At 43.4% G+C, this 25,954-nt stretch overlaps 1 protein-coding gene across 2 annotated transcripts in view; it reads right to left on the bottom strand.

Annotated features, from left to right (window-relative positions):
* LARGE1 (LARGE xylosyl- and glucuronyltransferase 1) overlaps positions 1–25,954 on the bottom strand; it is a 586,234-nt gene that overhangs the window by 75,102 nt on the left and 485,178 nt on the right. For both annotated transcript variants that reach the window (XM_079935833.1, XM_079935832.1), the window contains exons 8-9: positions 14,170–14,282; positions 12,215–12,340 (exon numbers count right to left, since the gene is read on the bottom strand). In XM_079935833.1, the coding sequence (XP_079791959.1) occupies positions 12,215–12,340; positions 14,170–14,282 (239 nt within the window). The remainder of the gene's footprint in view (positions 1–12,214; positions 12,341–14,169; positions 14,283–25,954) is intronic.

Genomic DNA, 25,954 nt, shown 5'->3' with positions numbered 1-25,954 from the left:
CCCCTCTCTCAGAATCCTTTTCCTTCTTAATAGAGCCCAGATTATCAGGGAAATGTTTCTTAGAGTGCGCTTCTAAAGAACCTGTTCCACAGGGCATTCCACGGTCATGGTGCTGGGTGCTGACGTAGAATACGTGGGGGAAATGCTGGGGAATCAATAAAATCGATCAGATTTCCTTGCTGCAGGATATCATAATAGGGTATCTGGTACAGTATATGGTACACGGAACTCCTCTCTCCCCACCCCTCCCCAGCTCTCCTCTGTTTGAAAGAAATCTCACTAACAGTTCTTAGAACTGTTTAGATATGTACCCCACCAAGTGCTATTATCGAAGGGCGAATTCTCCAGAGCCATGACCTTGCTTCTAGGGATCCTGTTGATGTTTCCAGGAATAAATGCATCTGAACTTCATCAGCTATGCGTAACCAAGCCAGTGACGGAAAACTTAAATCAATAACAACCAAAGGAGTTCAGTTCTAAAAACTACCACATAAGCCAAGAATGGGTGAGTGTTGAGGCAAAGACAAAAGACTAAAGCTTAAAGCACCCAAAGTCCCCTCCACTGAGTGGGTCGTTCTCCAGCACAGTATCAGGGCACAAGATGACGAGACACACACCGGTGCTTAACCCTGGGCAAGCCGTTTCCCCTCTGTGGGTTCCTGTTTCCGGTCTGTGAAATGTGAGCACTGGAATGGATGAGCAAGAAGATCCCTTGTTTACAGGTTTTGCCTGTAAACTAGCTGAGTGAAAATTACCCGAAGAGAGTGGGAACAATACTGACAGATTATTAATAATAAGAATTCAAAAAGAGTCATGGACCCCAATGTTCACTGCAGCACTATTTACAATAGCCAGGACATGGAAGCAACCTAAATGCCCACTGACAGATAAATGGATAAAGAAGATGTGGCACATATATACAATGGAATATTACTCAGCCATGAAAAGGAATGAAATCGAGTTATTTGTAATGAGGTGGATGGGTCCAGAGTCCGTTATACAGAATGAAGTAAGTCAGAAAGAGAAAAACAAATACCACGTGCTAACACACATATATGGAATCTAAAGAAACGGTACTGATGAACCTCGTGGCAGGGCAGGAATAAAGACGCAGACGTAGAGAATGGACTTAAGGACACAGGGAGGGGGAAGGGGAAGCTGGGACGAAGTGAGAGAGTGGCATGGACATATATACACTACCAAATGTAAAATAGATAGCTAGTGGGAAGCAGCCGCATAGCACAGGGAGATCAGCTCGGTGCTTTGTGACCACCTAGAGGGGTGGGATAGGGAGGGAGGGAGATGCAAGAGGAAGGGGATATGGGGATATATGTATACCTACAGCTGATTCACTTCGTTATAAAGCAGAAACTAACACACCATTGTAAAGCAATTATACTCCAATAAAGATATAAAAAAAATAGTAAGAATACTAGGCATAACAGATACATACTACTGTATATAAAACAGATAAACAACAAGGACCTACTGTACAGCACAGGGAACTATTTATACTCAGTATCTTGTAATAACCTATAATGGAAAAGAATCTGAAAAAGAATATATATATATATTCAGTTTTGCTGTATACCTGAAACTAACACAAAACTGTAAATCAACTATACTTCAATTAAAAAAAACCACACAAACAAAAAAGAATACTAGGCTTACTACATGTCTCATAACCCCGTACTAATATATCACCCCTTTTCATCTTTACATCTCCTCTATAGAGTGATTACTGCCCCACTTTCTCAGATGACGACAAGGTGAAGAAAGGGTAAGTAGCCCAGCGACAGCCCTGCAGCCTAGCCCACAGTGGGTACTCTGCAGTTTGCTGGGTGAATGGGCGATTCCCAGGCACGAGCCCTAGAGCAATGGTGCCAAAAGACAGACTACTTGGACAGGGGCCAGCTGCCTCAAATTTAATCCCAGAACGCCTCGGGTTGACCAGCCGCAGCAGTGCACAGAGACAAGAAAACACTTCCAGTCCTCGGACCTGGGTCATGCAAGGAAATCAAACAGCCACTGGCCTGAAGTTAAGAGAGGTCTGGCTGGAAGGCGGTAATTCTAAACTTGAGATCTTCTTCCCCAGAGCAACTGTTTTTCCTTCCTCAATCCATCCTAATCCTCCAAAATCAACCTTAGCATTCATCATTCTTAGTACCCTCTCTCTGCCTTCCCCTGCCTCATTTTTCACTGCAGCCAGCTTAGCTATGGCAAGCTCAATACGCTAATACACGGTGGCCCCCCCACCCCGTCTTCCTCAAAAGATGTGAAATCTGACACCTCTCTAAGTATTATAAAATGTTTTAAAACTTGAGTTATGTGCTACTCCTTTTATGCAAATGCTACAGATTGCCTCTGGAACACACATCATTTCCCCATATGGATGGCAGGTTTTCTCTTGGTTTTCCTCCTCTCCTTTAGGGTTCTTCTTTTAAGTGCATGCAGCTCCCAATTCAAAAATTCAGGCTCTGCGCCTGCTGCTTCAAATTCACATGTTCTTTCAAGGGGAGAACGTTATATTCGGGGTCTCTGTTCTGGAGTTAGCCCTCAAAAACGCACTTAACTTAAAGAGGGCTCACACAGATTAATCCTATAGAATCATTATCTCACATAAAATACTTCCCTGGGAAAATACATTCAGGTGGGAACTCAGCCCCAAGTCAGAAGAAAGAACCTTGGACTGAGAGTAAGACAGACACGAGTCTGAATCTCAGCTCTGTCGTATTGAGCTGTGGGATTTGGGGCAAGTAAGTGACTAATCTGTACGATTCTTAATTTTCTGATTTATAAAACAGACTGAACAATATTCACCCTGTGAGACTTTTGTCAAGATTAAGTGACACCATACTTGGAACACCATTCCCACCCAACTGATCTGGAATATGCCATTTCATCCTTTGGGGTCCTGGTCACAGGACCAGGACCCCAAAGGATGAGATGTGTTTCCTGGCAATCCCAGAAAGGGATCAGTACATTCTGGGCCGCTGTTTCTCTAGCAATGGCGTGGTCCCTGTTGCTTGCCTACCCAGCATCCGGTTTACTCTTTCTAACTTGCATGTGAGTTTCCACTCCCAATTCTCCAGGGCTCTAAGTAGGGGAGGGACGGAGGGAGGACTGTGGACCAGCCTGGGTGGATGTGAGGGCAGAAGATGAGGAAGCAGCAGAATCTGGATATCAAGATTCAGCTCAGACCTCCTATAGAGATCCCTCCGAGATACAGGCTGCGTCACGCTCCCAACTAGACAGGGCTCCTGCAGCCGCCCTCAGCCCCCTTTACTTCCCTGCTTCACAGCACTTAGCAGGCTGCACTGGGATTTTCCGTTTCCTTACTGGTTAATTCTAAATAGTCTGTGACCTTCCCAAGGGCAGGAACCATGGGCTTACTCAGCCCTGGGCTCCAGTAACTCTCACAGACCTGAGGACTGGACCCACTGCTTGCCACTTCCTGGCCATCACCCACTGTTTCTGACCAGGGCTTCCTTCTCTAACAGACAGTCTACTCCAGACTCAAGGGCTAGACACGATTTCCTGGAATCTCGCACAATCCTCCGGCTCTAGGCCAGCACACAGCTTCTTTGCTGGTCTCCTGACTCTGCGCTCCTGGTGAAGGAATAAAAAGCCGCTCCTTTGGGTCCTTCTCTTTTAATTTAAGACTCAGCCAGGGAAGCCTGAGTCATCAAGGTTTAGGACTGAAGAGAGAAAAATGGAGGTCTTTGAAACATAAAAGGCTGAGGTAAGGTCAAGTGCATTTCTAGGGAGCACTCAAGGGGCCTGGCTGAGAACCGGGCCAAGAATAATGGCCTCCATTTTATCAAGGATTTTGTAACTGAGCCTGAGAGGTTAAGTGAGTTACTCAAGTCCTTCAGCTGGTAAGAGGTAGAACTGTCAGAATTTACAGGATTGCTTGGCTCCAAAAGCCTAGATACTTCTTCTGCCTCCTCAGTGAAACCACTCCTCCCCTTAGATGTTCTCTTAACCTACACTCAGCACAAAGTTGTCAGCTGACACCCAGGGCAGGCTAGAGGCCAAGGCTGGTAAACTCCTCTCTGGCACGAAGTGGGAGCCTGTGTGCAGCTACACCTGAGCCCTATGTTATCAGGAGGGAACTGTGTTTGTTACCAAATGTGTTTTTATGCCACTTCAAATGTAACTGGAAAGGAAATTAAACATTCTTTGAATTAGGTGAGAGTTGCTATTTCCACGAAAGGCAAGATAAACGTTCTGGAACAACTTGATAAAAAGAAGTTCCTAAAAAAAAACAAAAAAAAAAATTGGCTGTTCAGACTGGGCATGGGTGAGATGACTATATAAGAGTGAGGGAAATGCAAAAGTCCAGGACTGCCCTTCACCTGCCTTATGGCAGTCCTTAAGTTCCTGCTCAACTTGAAAGGACCCCGAGAACCATAGAGGACACAGATGGAGGGTCACTTAAGTGACCTTACAGCACAATCAGCCACAAAAAAACCTGGCCCTGGATTTGCCCCAAAGGACAGTCAAGGTTAATAGAGTTTTGTAAGTCTTGCTTAAATTGACGTTTTCTATCAGCTGACCCAGCACAGGTCCCTGTGGATCCCACAGGTGAGCTTCTTAGATTGGCTACCCTTTGGGGCAACAGAGTGTGAGTTGATGGAGAGCAGAGCTCAGGGTACCCTGGATACTCCCCAGGGAGGGACATAATAACTAGCAAACAGGAGGTTCCTTCATAGATGTTGAACACAATGAAAAAAAGTGGGGGAGGAAGAGAAGAAAGAAAATTAAGAAGAAAGAAAACAACAAAGATACACCTTTCCCTGGAATCTGAGGCCCAGGTTGGCCTGGAGGGACCTACAGAAGAGCTTGGACCAGCTCTTCATCAATGTCCAGACCCTGATATGACCCAGAGGGTGGTGCTCAGGCCTTCCAGTCTCTCTCCCTCATCCCCTAAGCCTCTCCCCACCTCCAGGGCAGCTCCCCTTTCATATATTGCCTGTATTTTAGGGTTCTGTGTCAGATTTTGTTAGATAAGCTATCAGTGATAAAATGACTTCTTTTTTAGGTTTATCTAAGAAGATATGGATTAAACTTGGTTTAAATCTATCTTCATGGTTTTGTCATTTGATGGAAACCCCTCTATTCACATATAGAAGAGGCTGCCAAAGGGGGTTCACAAATTATTTCGTTTGATAGGTTCAAAGTGACAATAATTAAGCAACACTAAGCAATGCCCAAGAGGCACAGCCATCTGCTACACCAGCACCTAAACTCTACGTGACCAATGGCTGTGTCTGTTTAGTTTCCTGCGGCATCACTAGGACCTGTAACAGTACCTGGCATATAGTAATCACTCAATAAATACGGCAGCATGAACACATTGGTATGTACGTGGTGGGCAGATGGGACATACACTTGGAGACCAAGCTTTGTTGGCATCTACAAAACATAGAAGTTGAAAGTTTGCAAATGAAGAGTCTCCTCTAATTTACGAAGCTTTTTCTTTTCCTTTTTGTGGCTGCCAATTTAGAGGTGCTCAGAAATCATGCCAAATATACTGGCTTATGACTGGTTTCTTTAATGAAACTCATACTAATCCTCCTAAAAACAATCAACTTCATAGGACACTCGCCAAGGTCCCTCCACCCCCAGATTTTTCTTTTTAATTTAATTTATTTGTATTTAATTTTGGCTGTGTTGGGTCTTCATTGCTGTGTGCAGGCTTTCTCTGGTTGTGGACAGCGGGGGCTACTCTTTGTTGCAGTGTGCAGGCTTTTCATGGTGGTGGCTTCTGTTGTTGAGAAGTACAGGCTCTAGGCGCGCGGGCTTCAGTAGTTGTGGCTCACGGGCTCTAGAGCGCAAGCTCAGTAGTTGTGGCGCACAGGCTTAGCTGCTCCGTGGCATATGGGATCTACCTGGACCAGGGTTCAAACCCGTGTCCCCTGCACTGACAGGCGGATTCTCAACCACTGCGCCACCAGGGAAGCCCCAGATTTTTTTTTATTGTGGTAAAATATACATACAATTTACCATTTCAACCATTTTTAAGTGTATAGTTCAGCGCCCTTAAGTACATTCACATTGTTGTACAACCATCTCCAGAACTTTTTCATCATCCCATACTCAAACTCTGTACCCATAACTCCATATTCTCCCCTCACCCCAGCTCCTAGTAACCTTTATTCTACTTCCTGTGTCTATGAATTTGAGTATTTTAGTTATCTCATATAAGGGGAGTCATACAATATTTGTCCTTTTGTGTTTGGAGTATTTCACTTAGCATGTCTTCAAAGGTCATCCACGTTGTAAGCTGTCAGAATTTCCTTCCTTTTTCAATAAGGCCTGCCAAGGTTTTTAGTTGCACTGATTTTTGTGGAAGTTTATTGTTTTTCTTTTTGATATGAAAATAAGACTTGAGGGCTTCCCTGGTGGCGCAGTGGTTGAGAGTCCGCCTGCTGATACAGGGGACACGGGTTCGTGCCCTGGTCCGGGAAGATCCCACATGTCGCGGAGCGGCTGGGCCCGTAAGCCATGGCCGCTGAGCCTGTGCGTCTGGAGCCTGTGCTCCGCAGGGGGAGAGGCCACAACAGTGAGAGGCCCGCGTATTGCAAAAAAAAAAAAAAAGACTTGAGCTTTTAAGTCTACTGTGCCACTGCCTAGTCAAACAATGCCATTTGTTATGAGGACACATGGCCTGACGTCAATCTGTCACCATTTGCCCACTGGTAGCTGGTGGAGTGCTTTTTGCAGGAAGTCATCCTCGTCTCAATTTTTGACCAATTACATCCAAGCCCTAGACTGTAAAATAGGTGTTACTTCAAGTTTACAATATGGTGCCAAAGTGTTTTCCCAATTTGGTTGTATACATTTACACTCCCATCAACACTACAGGAGAGTTCCTACTGTTAAATGAGACTTCATTAGTACCACTTTTTCAATTATTTGTGGTCTTAATTTTCACTTCCCTGATTATCAAAGAGGTTGTACATCTTTTCAAGTGTTTATTGGCCATTTTCTTTGCAATTCTGTGAAATGAATTCATATTTTACACATTTCTCTTCAAATTTTTTGTATACTTTGTTTACTAGTCCTTAGTTGTATATGTTGAAACTTTTTTTTCTTTTCTCTTTTTGATGCCACTTTGATGGAGTTATTAATTTCAACGTGGTTGAATTCACTGACCCTTTCATTTATGATATATGCTTTTGGTGTTTTCCTTATTCTAAGGTCATAGGCTAATTTCCTAATTTTTAAAAAATCAACATTTAATTTGGCCTTTCACTTTGAAGTCTCTAATCCATCAGAGTAAGTTTTGTATATGGTGTGAGACAGGGACCCATTTTCAGTTTTTCCTGATTATCATACATAATCAGGCGTCTCAACACCATTTACAGAAAATTACATCCTTTCTCCAATGGCCAGCAGTGCCACCTTGTCATGTATCAAATTTCCATAAATGTGTGGGTGTTCGTGGGCACCCTACTGTTTTCTTTTAATTATTTAGCAGAACCCTAAGCAAATGCTCGGCAAAAGTTTGCTGTAGGTTTTCAGTAGATTCTGTTCATAAGAGGTTTTGTCACAAATGAATATTTAATTTTATCAAATAATTTTCCTGCATCTATTTAGATAATCAGATGGTATTTCTCCTTTAATCTATTAACGTGCTAAATGACACTTGTGGATTTTTTTCAATGTTAGATCACTCTTGTATTTCCTGGAATAAACCCAACTTGGCCATGATGTATGATCTATTTTATACATGGCTGGATTCAGTCTGCTAATATTTTGCTTAAGATTTTTACATCAGTATTCCTGAATGAGATAGGCCTGTAATTTTCCTTTCTTGTAATCTCCTTGTCTGGTTTTGGTATCAAGGATATCCTGGCCTCACTGAATGAGTTAAAAAGTGTTCCTCTTTTCCTATTCCTTGGAAAAGTTGACTAAAAACTGGAAATACCTTTTGATTAAAAACAAAAATTGGTAGAACATCTTCTTCTCACTATCTATCTAGGGGTACTATTTTCTTTGTAAGAAAGTTTAATGACTAGAAAATAATCTAGACTTTATATTTTTTTAAGTCAGTTTTGATAAACTATACATTTATAGGAATATGTTCCTTTCACAGTTTTCAAATTTATTGACATAATATTGTTCACAGTATTCTCTTATTATCTCCTATAACTCTGCTTTATCTCCTAGAGAGAAAGTTCCACATGTGAGAGGCTTTTGTTTGCTTTAATCTTTGTTGTATTCCTAGAACTCGGAAGAATCACTGGGCTCAAAAACATTAAGAGATTGAGTAAATGAATCTGCATTTATATCTTCTTGGTGAACTTTTTGTTTTTAAGTTGTGACCATCTCTGTACCTACCAATGCTTTGTCTGATATCAAGATAGTCACCCAGTTTTATCTGGGATGATATCTGCCTGATATTCTTTTCCCATAATTTTACTGTCAACCTTTCTGGGTAGTTTTGTATCAGGCATGTCTCTTATCAATAGCATATGTTGAATATTGCTTCCTAGTCAACCTGACAACCTATCTTCTCACTGGCAAAATTAGTTTATTTGATTATTGATATAGCTGGACTTATTTATATCATTTTGATTTCTTGTTCTCTATTTCCCCCTACTTTTTCTATGCTCTTATTTATTTTTCTTTTCTTGCATCTAATTCTTCTTTTAAACGATTGAGGTATTTTGGTTGGTTATCTTGGTTTTTCTTATTCCATTCCATCCCACCCATTTTTTCCAGTTCTTTTAGAGCTTAACCTTGAAATGTTAGCGTGCATACCTAGCTTAGCAGCTAAATTCAATATCTCATCCCCCTCCTCAACAAAGCAATGACCTCAAGAAGTACTTTAATTCTCATCACTTCCCTCCTGACTTACATGATGTCACTGCCTGATAATTTAGGTATAATGTTTTTAAACAAACAAATTACATTATTATTACTACTACTGCTATCATGTAGAAACTGTTCAGAGTTTCAATACATTTCTAATTTGTTTGTTCAACATTCCTTTTTGAATCTGAAATCATTTTCCAAAGGATTCCAAAGTACATTTTCCTTTGGATGTTTCTTTGCATAAGTATTTTGGTGGTAAATTCTCTTTGTTTTTACTCAATTCGATATTCCTCTCTCATGTTTGAAAGATTGTTTTGCTAGGTACACAGTGTGTTGTTACTGTCTCTCAGAACATTGAAGATATTCTTTCTACTCTTTTCTGGCTTCTGCCATTGGAACTCTCATCACACATGTGGAATTTCTTTGTAGAGAATCTGTCTTTTCTCTTTGGCTATTTTTAAAATCAGCTTTCTTTAGGGTGCTGCACTTTCACTACTGTAAGTCTAAATATGGCTTTCTCTTTACACTGCTTGGTAAACACAATCCTTCTTGTATCTATGGATACCTTTTAACAGTTCTGAAAAATTCCCATTCACCACCCCATCCAATGATGCCTCACTTCCAATTTTCTCTTTATCTCCTTCTGATAATCTAATTAGACATATCCCAATACCTTAACTTCCCTTTATTTTTCTACCTCTTTTTTTTCAGTGTGCGTGTTTTGGGTAATTTCCTTAGGTATGTCTTCCTGTTCACTAAGTCTCTCTTCAGCTGGGTCTAATCTACTGCTTAACACCTTTATTTAATTTATAATTTCAATAATTATATTTTTCACTTCTACAAGTCCTAGTTGATCTAAATAGGCCTATTCATCTTTGAGAATCTCTTGTTCCTCTAACCTACTTTCAATATTCTTTTTTTATTTTTTATACAATACAAATGCTTATATTATGTTTCATGCCTGATGAGTCTAATACTTGTAGTCTTTGAAGTTTAATTCTATGGTCAGTTTCTGCCCTCTCTCATGGTAGCTTAATTCCTTGTGTGTTCAGTGATAACTGACTGAGAACTCATTTTTCTAGAAACTCCACCTAAAGGATTCTGAAGTCTTGTTTTTGAGAGTATTCTTCAAGATCAGATTTCTGTTTGTTTCTCCCAGGGATCTGGAAATTTTTCTTTTTTTCTTTGTATTTCTGCCCTACACATATAATTTTAGCTCCCCAAATAATATGAGCACACGCTTGAAATTAGGAGTTCTCAGGGGAAACATTTCTCCCTTATTCCACCAAAAGCAAAGAATGAAACAGGCAACAATCTCTGTTGTTTCCTCCTATACTATGGGTTTTTAAACTGTTTATCTACCGAGGATATCACTCTTCATGGATCCTGACTTTATGCCAGGGTCTTCTAATTGTGTTTTTTCGTGTTGGGGCCCAAGTTCCCACACATAGCATTTCAACAGAATGGCTATACGTATGGGTTGCCTGATTTTGATTTAGGCCTATTATCCCAGTGCAACCCATGGTAGCATTCCCTTGTTTGCACAATAATTATACAGCTATCTACATTTATACAAGGCTCCCAGACGCCAAGAATAAGCAAATATCCAGCAAATGTCAGATGCAGCTGCTTTTTGCTTATCATTCTGGAGTCACACTTTATTACTGTTTTTTGGCCTCTGTTTATTACTTCATTTAATTTATGAATGGATCAGCTATGCTTTCAAAACATTAAAAAAAATTTTATGCAGCATTTTTAGGTGTTCTTTATAGGGTTGGTTTTATTTTCCTCCCCTTTGAACTTCTAGTTTATGATATTCTTGGAAATACTCCTGTGCATTTCATCTGTTTTCCTTATGTCTAACAAATACATGACATATTGAAGGAATTTCATAAATGCCGATTTAAAGAATGAATAATGCAGGTACTTCTGTTTTAAATATTTTGCAATGAACTTCAAGTGCTTTAAAAAACAGTTCTTTATTTTTGACTCTGTGATTTCACTCCTGAGGAGGTGTGAACTTTGAGCTGTTTAATATTTATATTTGTGAAAGTTTGAAAACAACTAAGGTAACCAGAATGGCTAAGCAATGGAAGAATACAAAATTCCATGTAAACTGTGACTATAAATAAGGCATAATAGGTACATAATGCGGATATGGACCAGAAACCAATAAGAGAAGCCTGACTTGTTAGAAAAGCAAGGTTTGGGTCCCTTTTTCCTTTTTATAACTTGCAATTATTGTTACCACATCGTCACCTGGGCAATGGGTATAAATTTTAAATGAAACAAACTCTCTATGGATGCATGTATCTAGTTCTTCTCTTACAGCCAGAGGGCAAACACACTTGGTGTCAGACAGACCTGGGTTCAAATCATTCATCTGTCATTTAACAGCTGAGATCAGTTTTTCATTCTTTCAACCCTTCACGACTACAGGTAGGGAATGCTGACACATCCCTTAACTCTGGGCTCAGCCACACGGTTACTTTGGCACATAGGATGTCAGCAAAAAGGACTCGGGTTTCCTTGTGTGCCCTAGGGCTTCCTTTTCCACCTCTGCTTTGCCATGAGAACAAGCTAGACTGGCCTGCTGACAGGACACAGGAGACACTGGAGGAGAACCAGGTTGCCCTAGCCACAGCCACCCCATCTGAAGCTGACCACAGACATTTGGCTAAGCCAGTGACTATCAGACAACCATCCAGTCAACCTGTGGATGCATCAACTAAATACATGGTCGATGATTTAAGCCCCTATTAGAATAGTTTGTTACGCAGCATTATCTGTGGCAGTAGGTAATTGATACACACACCCCTTCTTCTTTGTCTATCTCCTGTCAGGCCTTACCACTGTGTTTGGTACTTAGAGACCAATGATAAAGGCTTTTCTGTCACTGTCCTTTCTCCCTGCTGGCATCTCACCTCATCCACAACTATCATAGCATCTGTCATCTTTTTTTACATTTATTTCCTTACATGTTTCTCTGCTCCTCTCTGCCAAGAATGATTTGAAAGTAGAAAAGAAGTTATTCATATCCATATCTACAGCACCTGGCACAAAGGAGGCCCTCAATAAATGTTTTCATTTGAATTAAATGAGCCAACATGAACCAAAACAGCCAGCAGCAGGTAGCAGGAAGAGTAACCACACACGCTGGTTCTTGTGCTGGGAGGCCTGATGCTTTCCAGAAAGCCAAAACAGGGCGGGGTGGGGGGGAACAAAACAAAGCCATAAAAGCCCATTCTTTCTGCTCTTCTGCACCCTTCTCTCTCTCTCTCTCTCTCACCACACTGCACACAAAGCTCCGAGCCAATCATCCCCCTGAAGGGCGCTGCCCCATCCAGCTTCCCTCTGCCACCGCCCACCAGGGCCTTCCTTGCCCTACCTTTAGATCAGACACGTCTCTGTAGCACTGCTCAGAGCGGGTGTGGTCTGACAGCTGCACGTTCCAGAAGCAGGGGAGCTGATACACGAGGAAGGGGTTTTGTTTGATGACAGCGTTGAAAATATCCTAGGGGATAAAAGCCAGAGATACGGTCACAACAGTCAGATGGGCTCAGCTTGTGATGCTGGCTCTTGAGGCACCACATCTCCTGCGCAATCTCTTGAGCCTCCGGCTCGGAGCACAGGCTCACTTGCACTGCAGGGCATCTCCCTTGCCTTTTATCTCTAGAAACCAAGCAGTCATGTTTGGATAGAGAGGGGGGAATGCCCCACACTGACTTGAAGCTCACGGGTCCTGCTGGTCTCAGTGAGCACCGTCCAGCGAAGGGGGCAGACACGGAGCGTCTTTTCCACCCGAGCCAGCATAAAATAAATGAAGTCACTTTTCCGCCCCTCTTCTCACCTCACCGAGGAACCCTGTTGTCATCCATCCTGAGCCTCCTGGAGAGGAAACTGCGTGATGACAGGTTGCTCTCCTTATTGAGGGGCTGAGACAAATGATATATCCTGCTTCAGCAGCATTCCCTGGGGCGCTGGGCAGACTCGATGATGGATGCAACCCGGGATTCCTGCGGGCCAGGGTGCCTGTGCCCGTGCTCCGCATTTCCAAATCCAACTCTGACTTTTCTAGGGAGGCTTTACTTCTTGCCGGCTCTTCTCCAAGCTCTTGCACCAGCCAGGCCACACATATTAACTAGCTGCTGACAGGTGGTGTCGGGAGGTGAATTATGGGCCTTCGCAGAAGGCGATGGCTGAATCAACTATCCTCCTTGGACATGGACAGGCAATTGCTAGCTTTTGGGGACACACTCAAGTCATTATGACCTGACTTGAAATATGATGATGGAGGACAATTTTCCCCTCAGGTTTAAAACAGCTACCTGGGTAATTTTTAACTCCTTCATTATACCATATCTCACGTTTGAAAAAGGAAATTAGTTTCTGGCTGCTCGGGAAATACAGAATAACAACAATGCTAAAAAAAATAGTAAACTAACACCACAGAGTTTCTTGTTTCCTCCACGTTAGAAAACTTTGCAAAAATTCAACAAATCAGACAACTGAATGTTGAACAAAAACAGGGAGTGAGCTTCTTTTTGGTTAAACAGGAAAGGATAAAATGCAGAGAACTCAGAGGAATCGTCTTTACATTTCAAGATGGCCATTTATACCATGGGAAACTCATAATCTAGATGTGTGACCCTGGTAGATTCAAGGGCAAAGGCTCAGGCCTCTGTGTTTCTCAGCCAAAATGAGAAATGGGGTTTAAATGAATTTATGTTAATAGTTTGGTGGAGTTCATGGGTTTTTTCAGATTGCCTGGATTAAAAGCTGGTTTCACCAGCCAAGGAGGTTTGTCCCTTCTCTTTAAATGCATTTCCCTTGAGGATGGGGTCATAGTATAGGATCTAAGCAAAAGGCTTTGCTTCAAAAGTTAGATTCTATTTGCCAGAAAGGAAAATGGAATCTTGCCTGGGAAATATGCCTTGGTATTCTGGAATCTCAGGGGGCAGGCACTGGATATTCCACACCAAGATGAAGACTGTGACCTCCTAACACACCAAATTATCATTTACTTATGACTCTTCTTCAATAAACTATGAGCTCTCTGAGGCCAAGGACTGTGTCCTTCATTTATCTCCGTAATCCTATTTCTGAACATATTCCCTGGCACGCGCAGTGTGCAGGGCAAGTCTGCTGAACACGCACACGAACGAACAAGGGGAATGAACTAAGGGGAGTGCTGTCGTCTCAGGCTGGCAAGTACAAGGCAGATCTATCCAAGTAAGCAGTCATACAGATCTGGAAGAATAATGCAGACTCAGCCACTTGCAAGTTTGAGACACAGCAGCAGGGTGCTCAGGAATAACCGTACCTTCTAAGCTGCCTACTTACCTGATCAGCTAAGGATGTGGAGAGCATGCCCATCAACTCCCTCTCTGCAGTCAGCCTCCACATCTGCTCCCACTTCATCTTCCGCAGCTTATCCAGAAGCAGCAGGATCACCCCTAGACAACAGTATAGGATGGAAGAGAGGAAAAATACGACAGTAAGAGAGACAGCCAGGCACGCCTGTCTGCGTGTTTTGGAGATGAACACATCTGGATCCACCCCAGGCTCTGCCGGGTACTCGGGATGAGACGTTAAACAATGTCTCTGAAATATCCTCATTGTATGGAGAACATTAACACAGACCTCAGAAGATGTCCCGAGGACTAAGTGAGATGGGCAAAGGAGCCCAGCGCTCCCTGGAGATGATGGCTGCCCAACAACGTCAATGCACCAAACACCACTGAACTGTACACTTAAACACGGTTAAGACGGCATTTTTATGTTATGCTTATTTTACCACCCAAAAAAAAAGCCTAGCACTGCACCTGACACATAGCCCATCACCTGTAAGCACAGATTCTCTCTTATGTTTTTCTCCAGATATATGACAACCTACCTAGGGTTAGCTGATGGATGGTGTTTATACAACATATGCCATTTATCTTTACAGAAACAAAGCAGATCCTCTCTGACTTTATTCTGGGTATGTCTTTGCCAATTTGCTTTATACCTACTGATAAGCCATATGAGCTCGTTGCAGTATTCCTGGTTTCAACAGACTTCTTTGCTCCAACAGAATCAACACAGATGGAAACTATGGTGAAGGCTGTGCTGATGCTGGGTGTTCAAGATGGGGCTCCAAGAGCCTTTGGGTTCATAAGATACTAATAGTCAGAGGCTGCTTCCTCCTCCTTGCCACCTTCTTGTTTTGCGGCTAGTTTTCATGGGGAGGGACCTGAACGAAGGGGGGGATCGTCTAGGAAGGGAAATTGCCCTTGTTTACACCTTTGTATTTTTTAAAATGTTAAAAACAACTAAATGTATTATTCAGGTAAAAATAGATTAGTAAAAGTCTAAAAAGAAAAATACATTTTGGCTTAGCTGAATGGCGTAGGAGCAAATGTCTACCACCAGGTCGGGGAGAGCATGCAGAGACAGTACAGAGCACAGAGCACGAACGGCCAAGAGAAGGTTCCTGCAGGCCGCTGCAGTTACTCTGGTGGATGGAACTGTGGCCGTGATGCCCTCCCCAATCAATACTCCTCAGGAAGCTTAGCTCAGCAAAACAGTCAGCGGAGAAAACTCCAGGCAGCTGAAAAATGATCTTACTTGATACCTAGTGCGTTTTCTAAGACTGCTGGAAAGAAACTGATTCCCCAAATCACACATAAATGTCAACACTGAGACTTTTTTTTACTTATTCCAGTGGCACATACTTGGAGAAAAAGTATATTCACTATTCTTTAAAAAAAAAAAAGTTATTTATTTATTTATTTTTGGCTGTGGTGGCTCTTGGTTACCGCGAGCGGGCTTCTCTGCGGAGCACGGGCTCTAGAGCGCAGGCTCAGTAGTTGTGGCTCGTGGGCTCTAGAGCGCAGGCTCAGTAGTTGTGGCTCGCGGGCTGTAGAGCGCAGGCTTAGTAGTTGTGGCGCACGGGCTTAGTTACTCTGCAGCATGTGGGATCTTCCCGGACCGAGGCTCGAACCCGTGTCCCCTGCATTGGCAGGCGGATTCTTAACCACTGCACCACCAGGGAAGCCCAAAAGTGTATTCACTATTTAGTGAAAGGTGTTTGTTCAGGGAGAGAGTTGAAATAAAATATATATGGTTATGGGAAGAATAGGATAATACACAGAGATCTGAACTTGTAAGTCAGAAGGGCAAAGCATATTTATTGCATATCTCCCTTGTGCTTTGTTAGGTTTTTTTGCACATCGATAAGGTAAATATTGTCATCCTTATTTTGCAGGTGGGGAAGCTGAGGGGGGCGGGTGGGTCAGACACTTGAACAGTTCACAGTACAAGAGCAGCTCTACGAGATCCGAACTCAGATCTGCCTGACTCCAAAGCTGGTGCTTCTTCAGCTATACCACACAGACCAGAGCCCCAGCAATGCCTCTGGGGAGTTCTGTGACTCAGGCCAAGGCCTTCTCCTTTTCTGACTTTTGGTTCCTACCTGGGTAAAAGGAGGAAAATGCTACTTGCCTTGCAAACTCAGAAAACCGCCACGTCCCCTAGTGGTAGGCTGGTAAATGTTTAACCACCAGCTAGCTCTTCAGGGGAAAAACACCCCAAACCTAGATTTGTAGCGACTGCTGATTGCCATGGTGTAAATACTCTCATTGTGGCCGATTTCCAGCTACTGATGTGATGTCATCAAACAAGCAGTTGGGAAGGACTGAGCACAACTGGCCCTCCTGAGCTAGGGGGAGTTAGGTCCAGCACACCACTGAAAGTGTTCCCCAAACACGGGAGGAATTTTAGAAATAGCAAAATTCACCACAAGGGTATTATTTGATTGCTTCTTTGGGGGAGAAAGGAAAGAAAAATTGACAGCGTTACAAAACAAGAGAATATAGTGACGGATTCAAGAAAATAGATTCCAGTCACACATATGAAAGAGAATTCCACTAAATCTTATTGCAGAAACTAATGCTAATTAGATTTAGAATTAGGGCTAGATGCTCCAATATAGAGAAAAAATGAGGAATGCAGAAACTATAAACAATGACGAAAGATACTTATGCACATTCTGAAGCCTCTGGAGGCATCAATGGTAGATCTATCAGTCTCTGGAGACTGACTGAGAATTGATGCTTTTCAATGGCGTTAAGACTTAGCATGTCCTAAGTGGCAGCTGTGACTCCATACAGTTTGCCAGGCTAGTTGAAAAGAGGTGGGGGGATGGTCCAGAACAGAAGACTAAAGGCAGAAATGTAGGGTCCTTCTCCCAGTTACCCAACCTTCTCCTTTGTGTGATTTTAATTTAACTTTTAGAAGCATGAACTATTTCAAACTAACAGAAAAGTACCAAAACTAATATGACAAATACCTACCACCCCGATTTAATAGATATTAATATACTGCCACATTTGCTGTTCATAATAAAATGTCACAGGTAAATGAGAAGCTCCACCATCTCACTGTAGCCCTCCCTCTCCCAAGGGTAACCAGTATCCTGGAGTGCCTGGGTTTCATTTCCCTGCATGTTTTTTTTAATTTGTATTCTCTATGCATATATTAATAAACAATATATGGCATTTTCAGTATGTTTCCCAGTGCATATTTTCTACTCTAACTTACCTTTTCACCCAATGTTATGGCTTTTAAGAGTTAACCATGTTACGGTTTCAGCATCTAGTTTATTCATTGTAATCACTTTATTCATTCCTTGTATAGCTGCACCACAGTTTACTTGTGCATTCCGCTGCTGAAGGACATTTTGGCTGTTTCCCATGTTTCTGTTCTTATAAACAATGCTGCAATAAACATCCTAATCCCAATTCACTGGGCATACTTCCGAGCGCTCAGCTGGGGTACAGCCTCCCATGTTGTACAAGGATTGCTGTGTTGATGGTGCTATTTGTCTTGAAACATCTTGAATTGCCTCATCTTCCTTTTCTCTTACAAATTAGGCCATCACAGAGACTCATGGAGTCTACATTTAAAGTGCCTTTCACATCTCTTCTTTTACTTACTCAGTCAACAGTTATTTGTTGAGCACCTACTATGTGCAACCTAACTGAAATTTGTTTTTTAAAAAAATTGATGGGGGTAACATTGGTTTATAACACTATATAAAATTTCATGTGTACAACATTATACACACATAGATACAGAGAATAGAGTCGTGGTTATCAGAGGGGAAGGTGGAGAGGGTGAAATGGATAAAAGGGGTCAACTGTAGGGTGATGGATGGAAACTAAACTTTGGTGGTGAGCACACTGCAGCGCATACAGATGTTGAAATATAATGCACACACAATTCATTTTAGAGGCACCTTTTGAGTAACTCCTACAGTTCTATTCACTGGGTTAACTGGGGACTCAGCAGTTCGTAAAACACAGTCCTTGTTCTTGGGGAGCAAGGCCTAACAGGGAAGGGAGATGGGTAACCAAGAAAATGGAAAACAGTGACAGATAGGAGATGTGTGAAGAACCATGGGGAGCCGGGGACAGGGGAACTGATTGTGATCTGGGTGTGGAGGGACCATTAGGGAAAAGCTTCCTGAAATAACTGATGTCCAAACTGAAATCTAAAAGAGGCAGAGGATTACCTGCTGAAGGTCAGGCCAGACAGACTTCTCCCTTCAGGGCTGTGAATATCAATCAGGCAGCAGATCTTTTCTACCACATTTGAATAGCAGACCTTAAAAGGTAATGACCCATTTCCCTCTCTTCTCTCAAAAAAGACAATTAAAAAGAGGCTGCATAAAGTTGTCTAGCACGGGTGAAAACATTGGTCTTTGCTCATCGATCTATAATTAACCACAGGTTATTTGTGGAATAAACATCCCCGTATCCTCACACTGATGCAGTAGAATGAATTCCAGCAACACAGGCATTTTTGCAGCTATCACAGAAGGGAGCTGCATGTAACATGAAAACTGTTCTGGACTTGGAAACGTAAGTCCTGGGTTTGAGGCCTGATAGGATCCCTTATTGCAATATCTCTTTAAAAAAGTCACTGGGGTCCTCAGCCCCAGTTCCTTATTTGTAATAAGGGGACAATCCCACATTAGCTCCAAGATGATTATAAGGGCTTAAAAATTATATCTTTAAAAGCATCTGGTATATGCCATGATTTATTATTTCCTATCTTGAAGTAAAGATTCTATGAAAAATCAAAAAAAACCAAAAAACAAAAAACGTACTGGGCTTCCCTGGTGGCGCAGTGGTTGAGAGTCTGCCTGCCGATGCAGGGGACACGGGTTCGTGCCCCGGTCCAGGAAGATCCCACATGCCACGGAGTGGCTGGGCCCGTGAGCCATGGCCGCTGAGCCTGCGCGTCCAGAGCCTGTGCTCCGCAACAGGAGAGGCCACAACAGTGAGAGGCCCACGTACAGCAAAAAAAAAAAAAAAAAAAAAGTACTGAGTACAGTAGGAACAGTACTCAATATTGCTGACTTGATAAATATTCATTGAGAATAAATGTCCATACCCCAAACTCCTCTATGAGCCTGAACTCACTGGTCTCTCTAAAAATCTCCTTGTGCGTGTAGAATGCACTGGACACTTAAAAATTGTGACATATTGCCAGGTCCATATTGCTTCTTAGTCTTCTGTCAATAGTCACTTAGGGTGTCACCACCAGCATGACTAAGATGTCCCTTGGGGTTATTGCAAGTGGCCACTAAGGGATACAACCCACAGGAAGAAAAGAAATTGATGGAAAGAAAATCCACCCCAAGAACAATCATGTGAGTAAATTACGTTCTTAAGCAGCTAAGGAGTCTGTTGAACCTGTCAAATATAATCACATGAATATGTACTTACAACAGAATCTGCCTGTTTCTTCAAAGGTTGGGAGTTTGTACCCAGATTGTACAAGAGCTAAAAAAACAACATTTCCAGGGAAACATAACTCTAACTACTTATTGACCTAACTCCTATGGTGCTGGGGAGATACCCTAATTAATGACTGTGAAGGCCTTCGGAAATACGAAGTGGTACCTAAAAGTTTGTAAATAACAGTTACAGAAACTATACATTTCTTCATTAAGGTACCTAATCATCACGCATTAAACTTGCTTGATTCCCACTCGAATTAATACAAATCGTGTGCACACAGGCAATGTGGGAACAAGCTTTTTAAGTGAATCCTAGTTAAAATGATGAAAATGGCTCCTTCTGAAATGGGACCCTTTCAAGCTGAAACAACACAGCTTTGGCGTTGGAATAAGTGCCCCCAGACAGATGTTGACACTGCTTCCCTGCTGTCAGGGGGACAGGGGTGCCAAAAAGCTTGACTCTGGCCTTTGCTGCTGCGCGATCTGCCCTTTCCGTACTTGCCGCTGGGGTCTGCGAGCATGGCGCAAGCCCTTTGCCCTGGAGGCCAGCACTCTGCACAGAGGCAGCATGCCTTGAATTTGAAAGGCCCTCCCAACGGAGCTGGCTGGGATGCATGGGGCTCACACAGCCTTACCTTCTCCTGCCGTGCTGGGTGGGAGCTTAAGAGACCAACACTAAATAAATAAATGAATAAATAAATTAAAAATCAAAGGCTTCTCCTGTGAACATCTGGTCCAGAGGAAGGGCGTTGTTTCATCTGTGGATCAGAGGACAATGTTTTTTTCCCAAACTGAATATGTAGTAACATCTCGGTAGCCAATATGGCAGGGAAACGAAGCTGGATGTGGATGTGGAGAGAGAAAATAATGCTTTTTTAAAAAAATGAGCCAGATATTGATTTTTACCAATGCGACTGTAAAAGGGAGAACAGACTAAAAATGGTGACAATGCTGATGACTGTCACCTACTATTTATTAAGCAACTGCTGTATCCTGAAGACAAGGTGCCTAACCTAGATGACCTCCGACTCTTACGACAAGCCTGCTAGGTCGATGGAATGATCCCCATTTTTGAGATGAAGAAACTAAGGCTCGCACTTAGCTAGTGAGTGGCAAAATTAGTCTCACTCTTAGACCTGTGGTCTTTCAGCCACGCCATGCTGCCTCCTGGTGTGCGTGTGTGTCTGTGTACATGCCCATAGTAAATATGGCGAGACTTTGCTGAATCGGTGGCCTAAAACCAAAACAAGTCAGGGAGCTCCTGGAGGAACAGTAATGTGAATGTTTGGGGAACTCTGAAGACCACAGGCCAGAACCAGACTACATGTGTCAGAACCTGGGAGAGACCAAGCATACAAGGCCAGGAGAGGCAGGGTGGCCCTGTGTGACTGAAGCTGCTTGCACAGGTGGGTTCTAACCAGGTATAAGGGACCATGGGGGGCAGTCAAGAACTACTTCAATCAGCACACGGTTCCAGAGCTAACTTACATCAACTCTCCCTCCCACACGGCACAGAAATCCTCTTCTTTCTGCATCTGAGTCCACAACCTTGCAGCCTGTGTTGGACCACCTCTTGCAGGCCAGGAGAACGCCTTAAAACCCTTTCAGCGAATGGACAACCTTAAGCTCATGTTATGAAAACCTGCTGTTTAAGAGGAGGTTCTACCATTGTCTTCTTTCTTTCTTTCTATCTTTCCATGGAGCCAGTTTTCATCCTTCAGCCAAGCTAAAGAATACGGCTAGAACTGACCTGGTCAATTCTGATCACGCGCTTCCTTAATTCAGAAGAAGAAACTGAGGTCCAAAGTGGCTCCCTGATGTCTTCAGACCAGTTCAGAGCAGGTTTCAGATGAAACCTTTTATTCCTCAAGGCAGTGTTTTCCATGGCCTTCTGCAGGATGCTAATAGGTGTTGTGGGAAGCAGGTAGTTAGCTGTGTTAAATAAGTTTAGTAGATAGCGGGTTAAATAAAGTTAAACAGTGTTGATTTTAGCAGTGTGCATATGGCGAATCTCAGAGGTGGTTACCACATCCAACACCTTCTAGACTTATTTACCAGGACCTCTTCCCCGCACCCCTGCTCTCCCTCAGGAAGCTGGTAGAATATTGCTTTTCCCTTCACTTCCACCTGCATTTTCTCAGCTCTCCACCTGCACTGTAAGGGCTGATACACGAAAATGAAGATTTATTCTTTGGTCCTTTAGCATTTCTTGTGGCTTCATTGGCTTGAACCAGAGAAAGAAAACTTTAAGTGGGCACTGAGTGGTTGGCTACACAGGAGGCTCTGGGGAAGATGCCGGCCCTCATCGTGGAAATGTTTATGACAAGGACCCACATAATTTTGACTTTCCTCTCTTCTGCTTTGAAGCACTAGAGTCCTCTTCTCATGCATGATGACCCAATAGAAGGTGAGTTTATAAAAGTTCACCTACTTTAAAATCCCCTGATTTTACCTACGACTCACTTTTGATCATAAAAAGCGAAAGTAGAACCTTTTAATTTATGTGTTTTTTTTTCTCAAAAGCTCTTTATCAGAGAGAGAAGATGGAAATCCTTCCACCTGAAGCCTTCCCTGACTTTGCTGGGATTTCTGAAAGTGCGGATGGATATAGTATAAAGGGCTGCTCAGACCTTATAAAAGGCTGGTCACTCACTCACTCATTAATTCATTCAATAAATGTCCATCAAGCGACTTCTACGTGTCAGGCACTAGGTACACAGAAATGGAAAACACAGTGGTCCCTGCTCTGAAGCATCTGGAGGTGCTGTGGGCACTGAAATAGAGAGGTGTGTTCTGGGCAAGCGAGGTTGGTTCCTTTAAAAGGAGGTGGGTTCAGATCTCATGTCATGGGGAGCGGTCCTTTAAGAGAACAGAATTGTACCATATCTCTTCCTCTCACTGAACAGAACTGTGATAGGACTGAGAACATAAAGGCTTTGCTGGCTGGCAAATGCATTTTAGCCAAGATTTTTATAAGTAAACTTTTTACTGAAGTATAATATACATTCAGAAAAGTACACAGATCCTAAGTACGCAACGTGATGAACTTTCACGAAGTGAAATCGCCATTGTAATTAGAACCTGGACCAAGAGACAGAACATCACGAACAGACCAGAATCCCCCTCATATTCACACATACACCCACTGTCCTGCCATTATCCTGAATTCTTACACCACAGTTCAGTTTTATCAGGTTCTGAATTATATATAAATCAAATCATACAGTATTCACCCTTCTTATGACTGGCCTTTTGGCTCAGTAGTATTTCTGGGAAGCCCATTTGCATTACTGCACGCTGCTGTAGTCCGTTCATTTAATTCTGTATCGTTACCTACACTATGAATATATCTCACCCTAGTTATCCATTACCTTGCTGACGGACACGTGGGATGCTGCCAGCTTTGAAAGCCGTTGTAAACATTCTTGAACACGTCTTTTGGCGTCATTTGTATGCATGTCTGTTGAGTGCAAACCTACTGTAGTTAAGGTAGTTATTAAAGACTCTCCAGCCTGTCTCTTTCAGTTTGAAGAAAGTATTTTATGGATCTGTATAGGGGATAAATAGAGTGTCCAAGGTGTTGATCTTAAAACGACCACTGAACAAAAGGGAGCATGTTTTGATGCTCAGAAAAGCCAGAGGTAGATGCAAGAGCCGAGCACAGCGCCACAGAGCTTGCCTGGGGGTCCACAGCCCCACGCGCTTTCTATCAGGTACTGAAAAATAACTACTCCCTGAACAGAAGTCCGATCTGCTGCCTGGCTTGTTGGAACGGAGATTTTAATTTTTAACAAATCATGAGCCTTCATCTCCCTACTGGCCTGGCTAGATGCTTCACTGCACAGGATGATGTTTCATTTGCTCACCAAGAAGGGAGAGACGGCTTGGATAGCCGGGCAGTGCGGACCAGGTGCACGTGCGCTAGAGCCTGCCTGAGCGCCGAGCTAATGGACTGTGGAAGGGCAAGGAGCATTCCTGCCATTTCCAACTTGAACAAAGTGAACCCACACGGAAGGGCACGCTACGTATCTTTTCATTATTCAATCGTTCACGCACACGAGGAACAAGCAGGTGCTGAAAGAACAGGAGGTATGCAGGGGAGGTATGCAGAGCTCACGGCCATCACAGACGGAACTGCCTGGGATCCCTGGTGGCAGATTCCCCATCGGAAGCACCGCGACAGACTGGAGGGTGGGAAGAGGGAGGGTGCCGTCCTCCCTGCGCACTCTCGAGTCTGCGCAGTGTCTCCAGCGGGGCCTGTCTCCCCTCCCCTGCAGCTTCCTCTGGGCGCGGCTTTAGTTCTCACTGCTGTCTGGCAGCATCGCCTCTTCTTTGTATCTCACTATGGGCTGAACCGTGTGCCCCTCTCCCCCAACTCATACGTTGCAGTCCTAACCCCCACCCAGGACCTCAGGATGTGACTATATTTGGAGGTAGGGTCTTTAAAGAGGTGTTAACTTAAAATGAGGTCATTGGAGGTTCCTAATCGAGTAGGACCAGCGTCCTCATAAGAAGGGGAAACCTGGGCAGACAGGTACAGAGGGACGGCCATGTGCAAACACAGGGACGAGACAGCCATCTCACGAGGAAAGGCCAGAGGCCTCAGAAGGAACCAACCCTTGATCTTGGACTTCCAGCCTCCAAAATGGTAAGAAGATAAGTTCCTGCCATCTCAGCCATCCAGTTCGTGGTCCTTAGCTATGGCGGCCTTAGGAAACTAACACGTACCTCTTGGCCCAGAGCTGGTAACAGCTGCCGCTTCTGCCGGTCTCTGGTGCCTCAGCCTCCTTGCTGACACCTTCAGGGCTCTCTGTCCATCCCATAAACAGTCCCTTCATTAAAATACCTTGAATTACCTGATAAGATGATGGGATCCTGACTAGTGACATGTATGTTATCTCATTTAATTCCCTGACTGCCTCTGTGAAATTGGGATGGTCACGCTTCTTTTACATGTAAGGAAGCTGAGGCTGTACAGCTCATGAGCGGCAGAGTTGAGGTCTCCATCGAGGTCTTTCTGACTCCAATGGCAGTGTGGCTGACCCTGCAGGCTTGCAGCAGACTGAAAGAAGGGGCTGTCTCTCTGAATCAGAGGCCCATGCAGTAGGAAGGACCCCTGGACATCATCTAGGGCAATCTCTTCATCTTCCATAAATGCGGACACCAGGACTCAGAGAAGTGAGCTGAAGGTCCTAAGGTCGGGATGCTTATGCAAATGGCAGAATAAGGACTTGAACGTAAGTGTTTGGACTCCAGCTCTGATACTTTCTGTTGCTCCCTTAACTAGTTTGAGAATGATAGCAAGAAGAGAGTCACTTCCCAAGTCCCGTATTTGGATTACATGGGGATCTGACCACAGAGATTAAAGGTCCCAGCATCAATCCACATGTCAGCTCCATGCTTACTAGCTGCATGACCTTGGTTAAGTGACCTAATTACTGCTCTCCGGTTCAGTGTACTCTTCTGTAAAACAGGTATAAATAATAACTCATAGGACTGTGATAAGGATTAAAAAAGATAAGGTAGACCACTCAGCACAGTGACTAACACAAAGGCTAGTTTCAATTAAATAAGTGCTACTGTTATTACCTGGGGCAGATTTTTTTAAAACCCAAACTAAGCTCCTATTCACCTGTAGGCACTGAATCCACCACTCATAAGCTGACCAAAAATAAATGATGACACTGATAGCTAACAAAGCTGGCAGCAACCCACTACTAGGTACCTGCCAGGCCCCAGGCAGGGGCCCCAGGTACTGTGTTAGGGATGCCCACCACCTCTATTACTTAAAACATCCCAGAAATACTAAGTAACTAAGAAGCTAAGAAGCCAAACACAGTTTCATCCGGCTCCCAAGCCCATGCATTTTCTAATACCGTTGTTGGTAAGATGAAGTAGGACGTGACTAGTACAGGTAATCAGATGCAGAAAAGCACTTCGTAACCCAGTCTACGCCCGCGACGTCAAGATGCAGTGAGTGTAGATACGTACAGGTGGCCCTGTATCTCACGTCCTCTGTACCCACAGTTTCCAACACCATCTACAGCACACAGTTGGTCTGCTCAAGATGGCCATAATGACCTGCACTTGTGTTGAACTGAAGTGAATTCTTTCCGGGGAGTTGGATCTCAGTAAGCAAGTGTCCAGAGCAGAGGAGGGGCTGAGATAGCTCTTCTATTCATGCGAATCCCTATCGTACCAAAGCCGACTTCAAGGGGACATTTCAATGGGGTGAGTAGGCAGTTCTGTCTCCTTGTTTCCTAGAACAACCATAGTTCTAGAGAAGGCTTTGGATTTGGTCGAGTGCTGGCCCTGTAGTGCTGTAAAGACTTGGAGGCC

This window comes from Stenella coeruleoalba (genome assembly GCF_951394435.1).
Source record: "Stenella coeruleoalba genome assembly, chromosome: 11".
NCBI lineage: Eukaryota > Metazoa > Chordata > Mammalia > Artiodactyla > Delphinidae > Stenella > Stenella coeruleoalba.
Note: the sequence above shows the minus strand (reverse complement) of the source record. Positions and strands in the feature narration are given on the sequence as shown.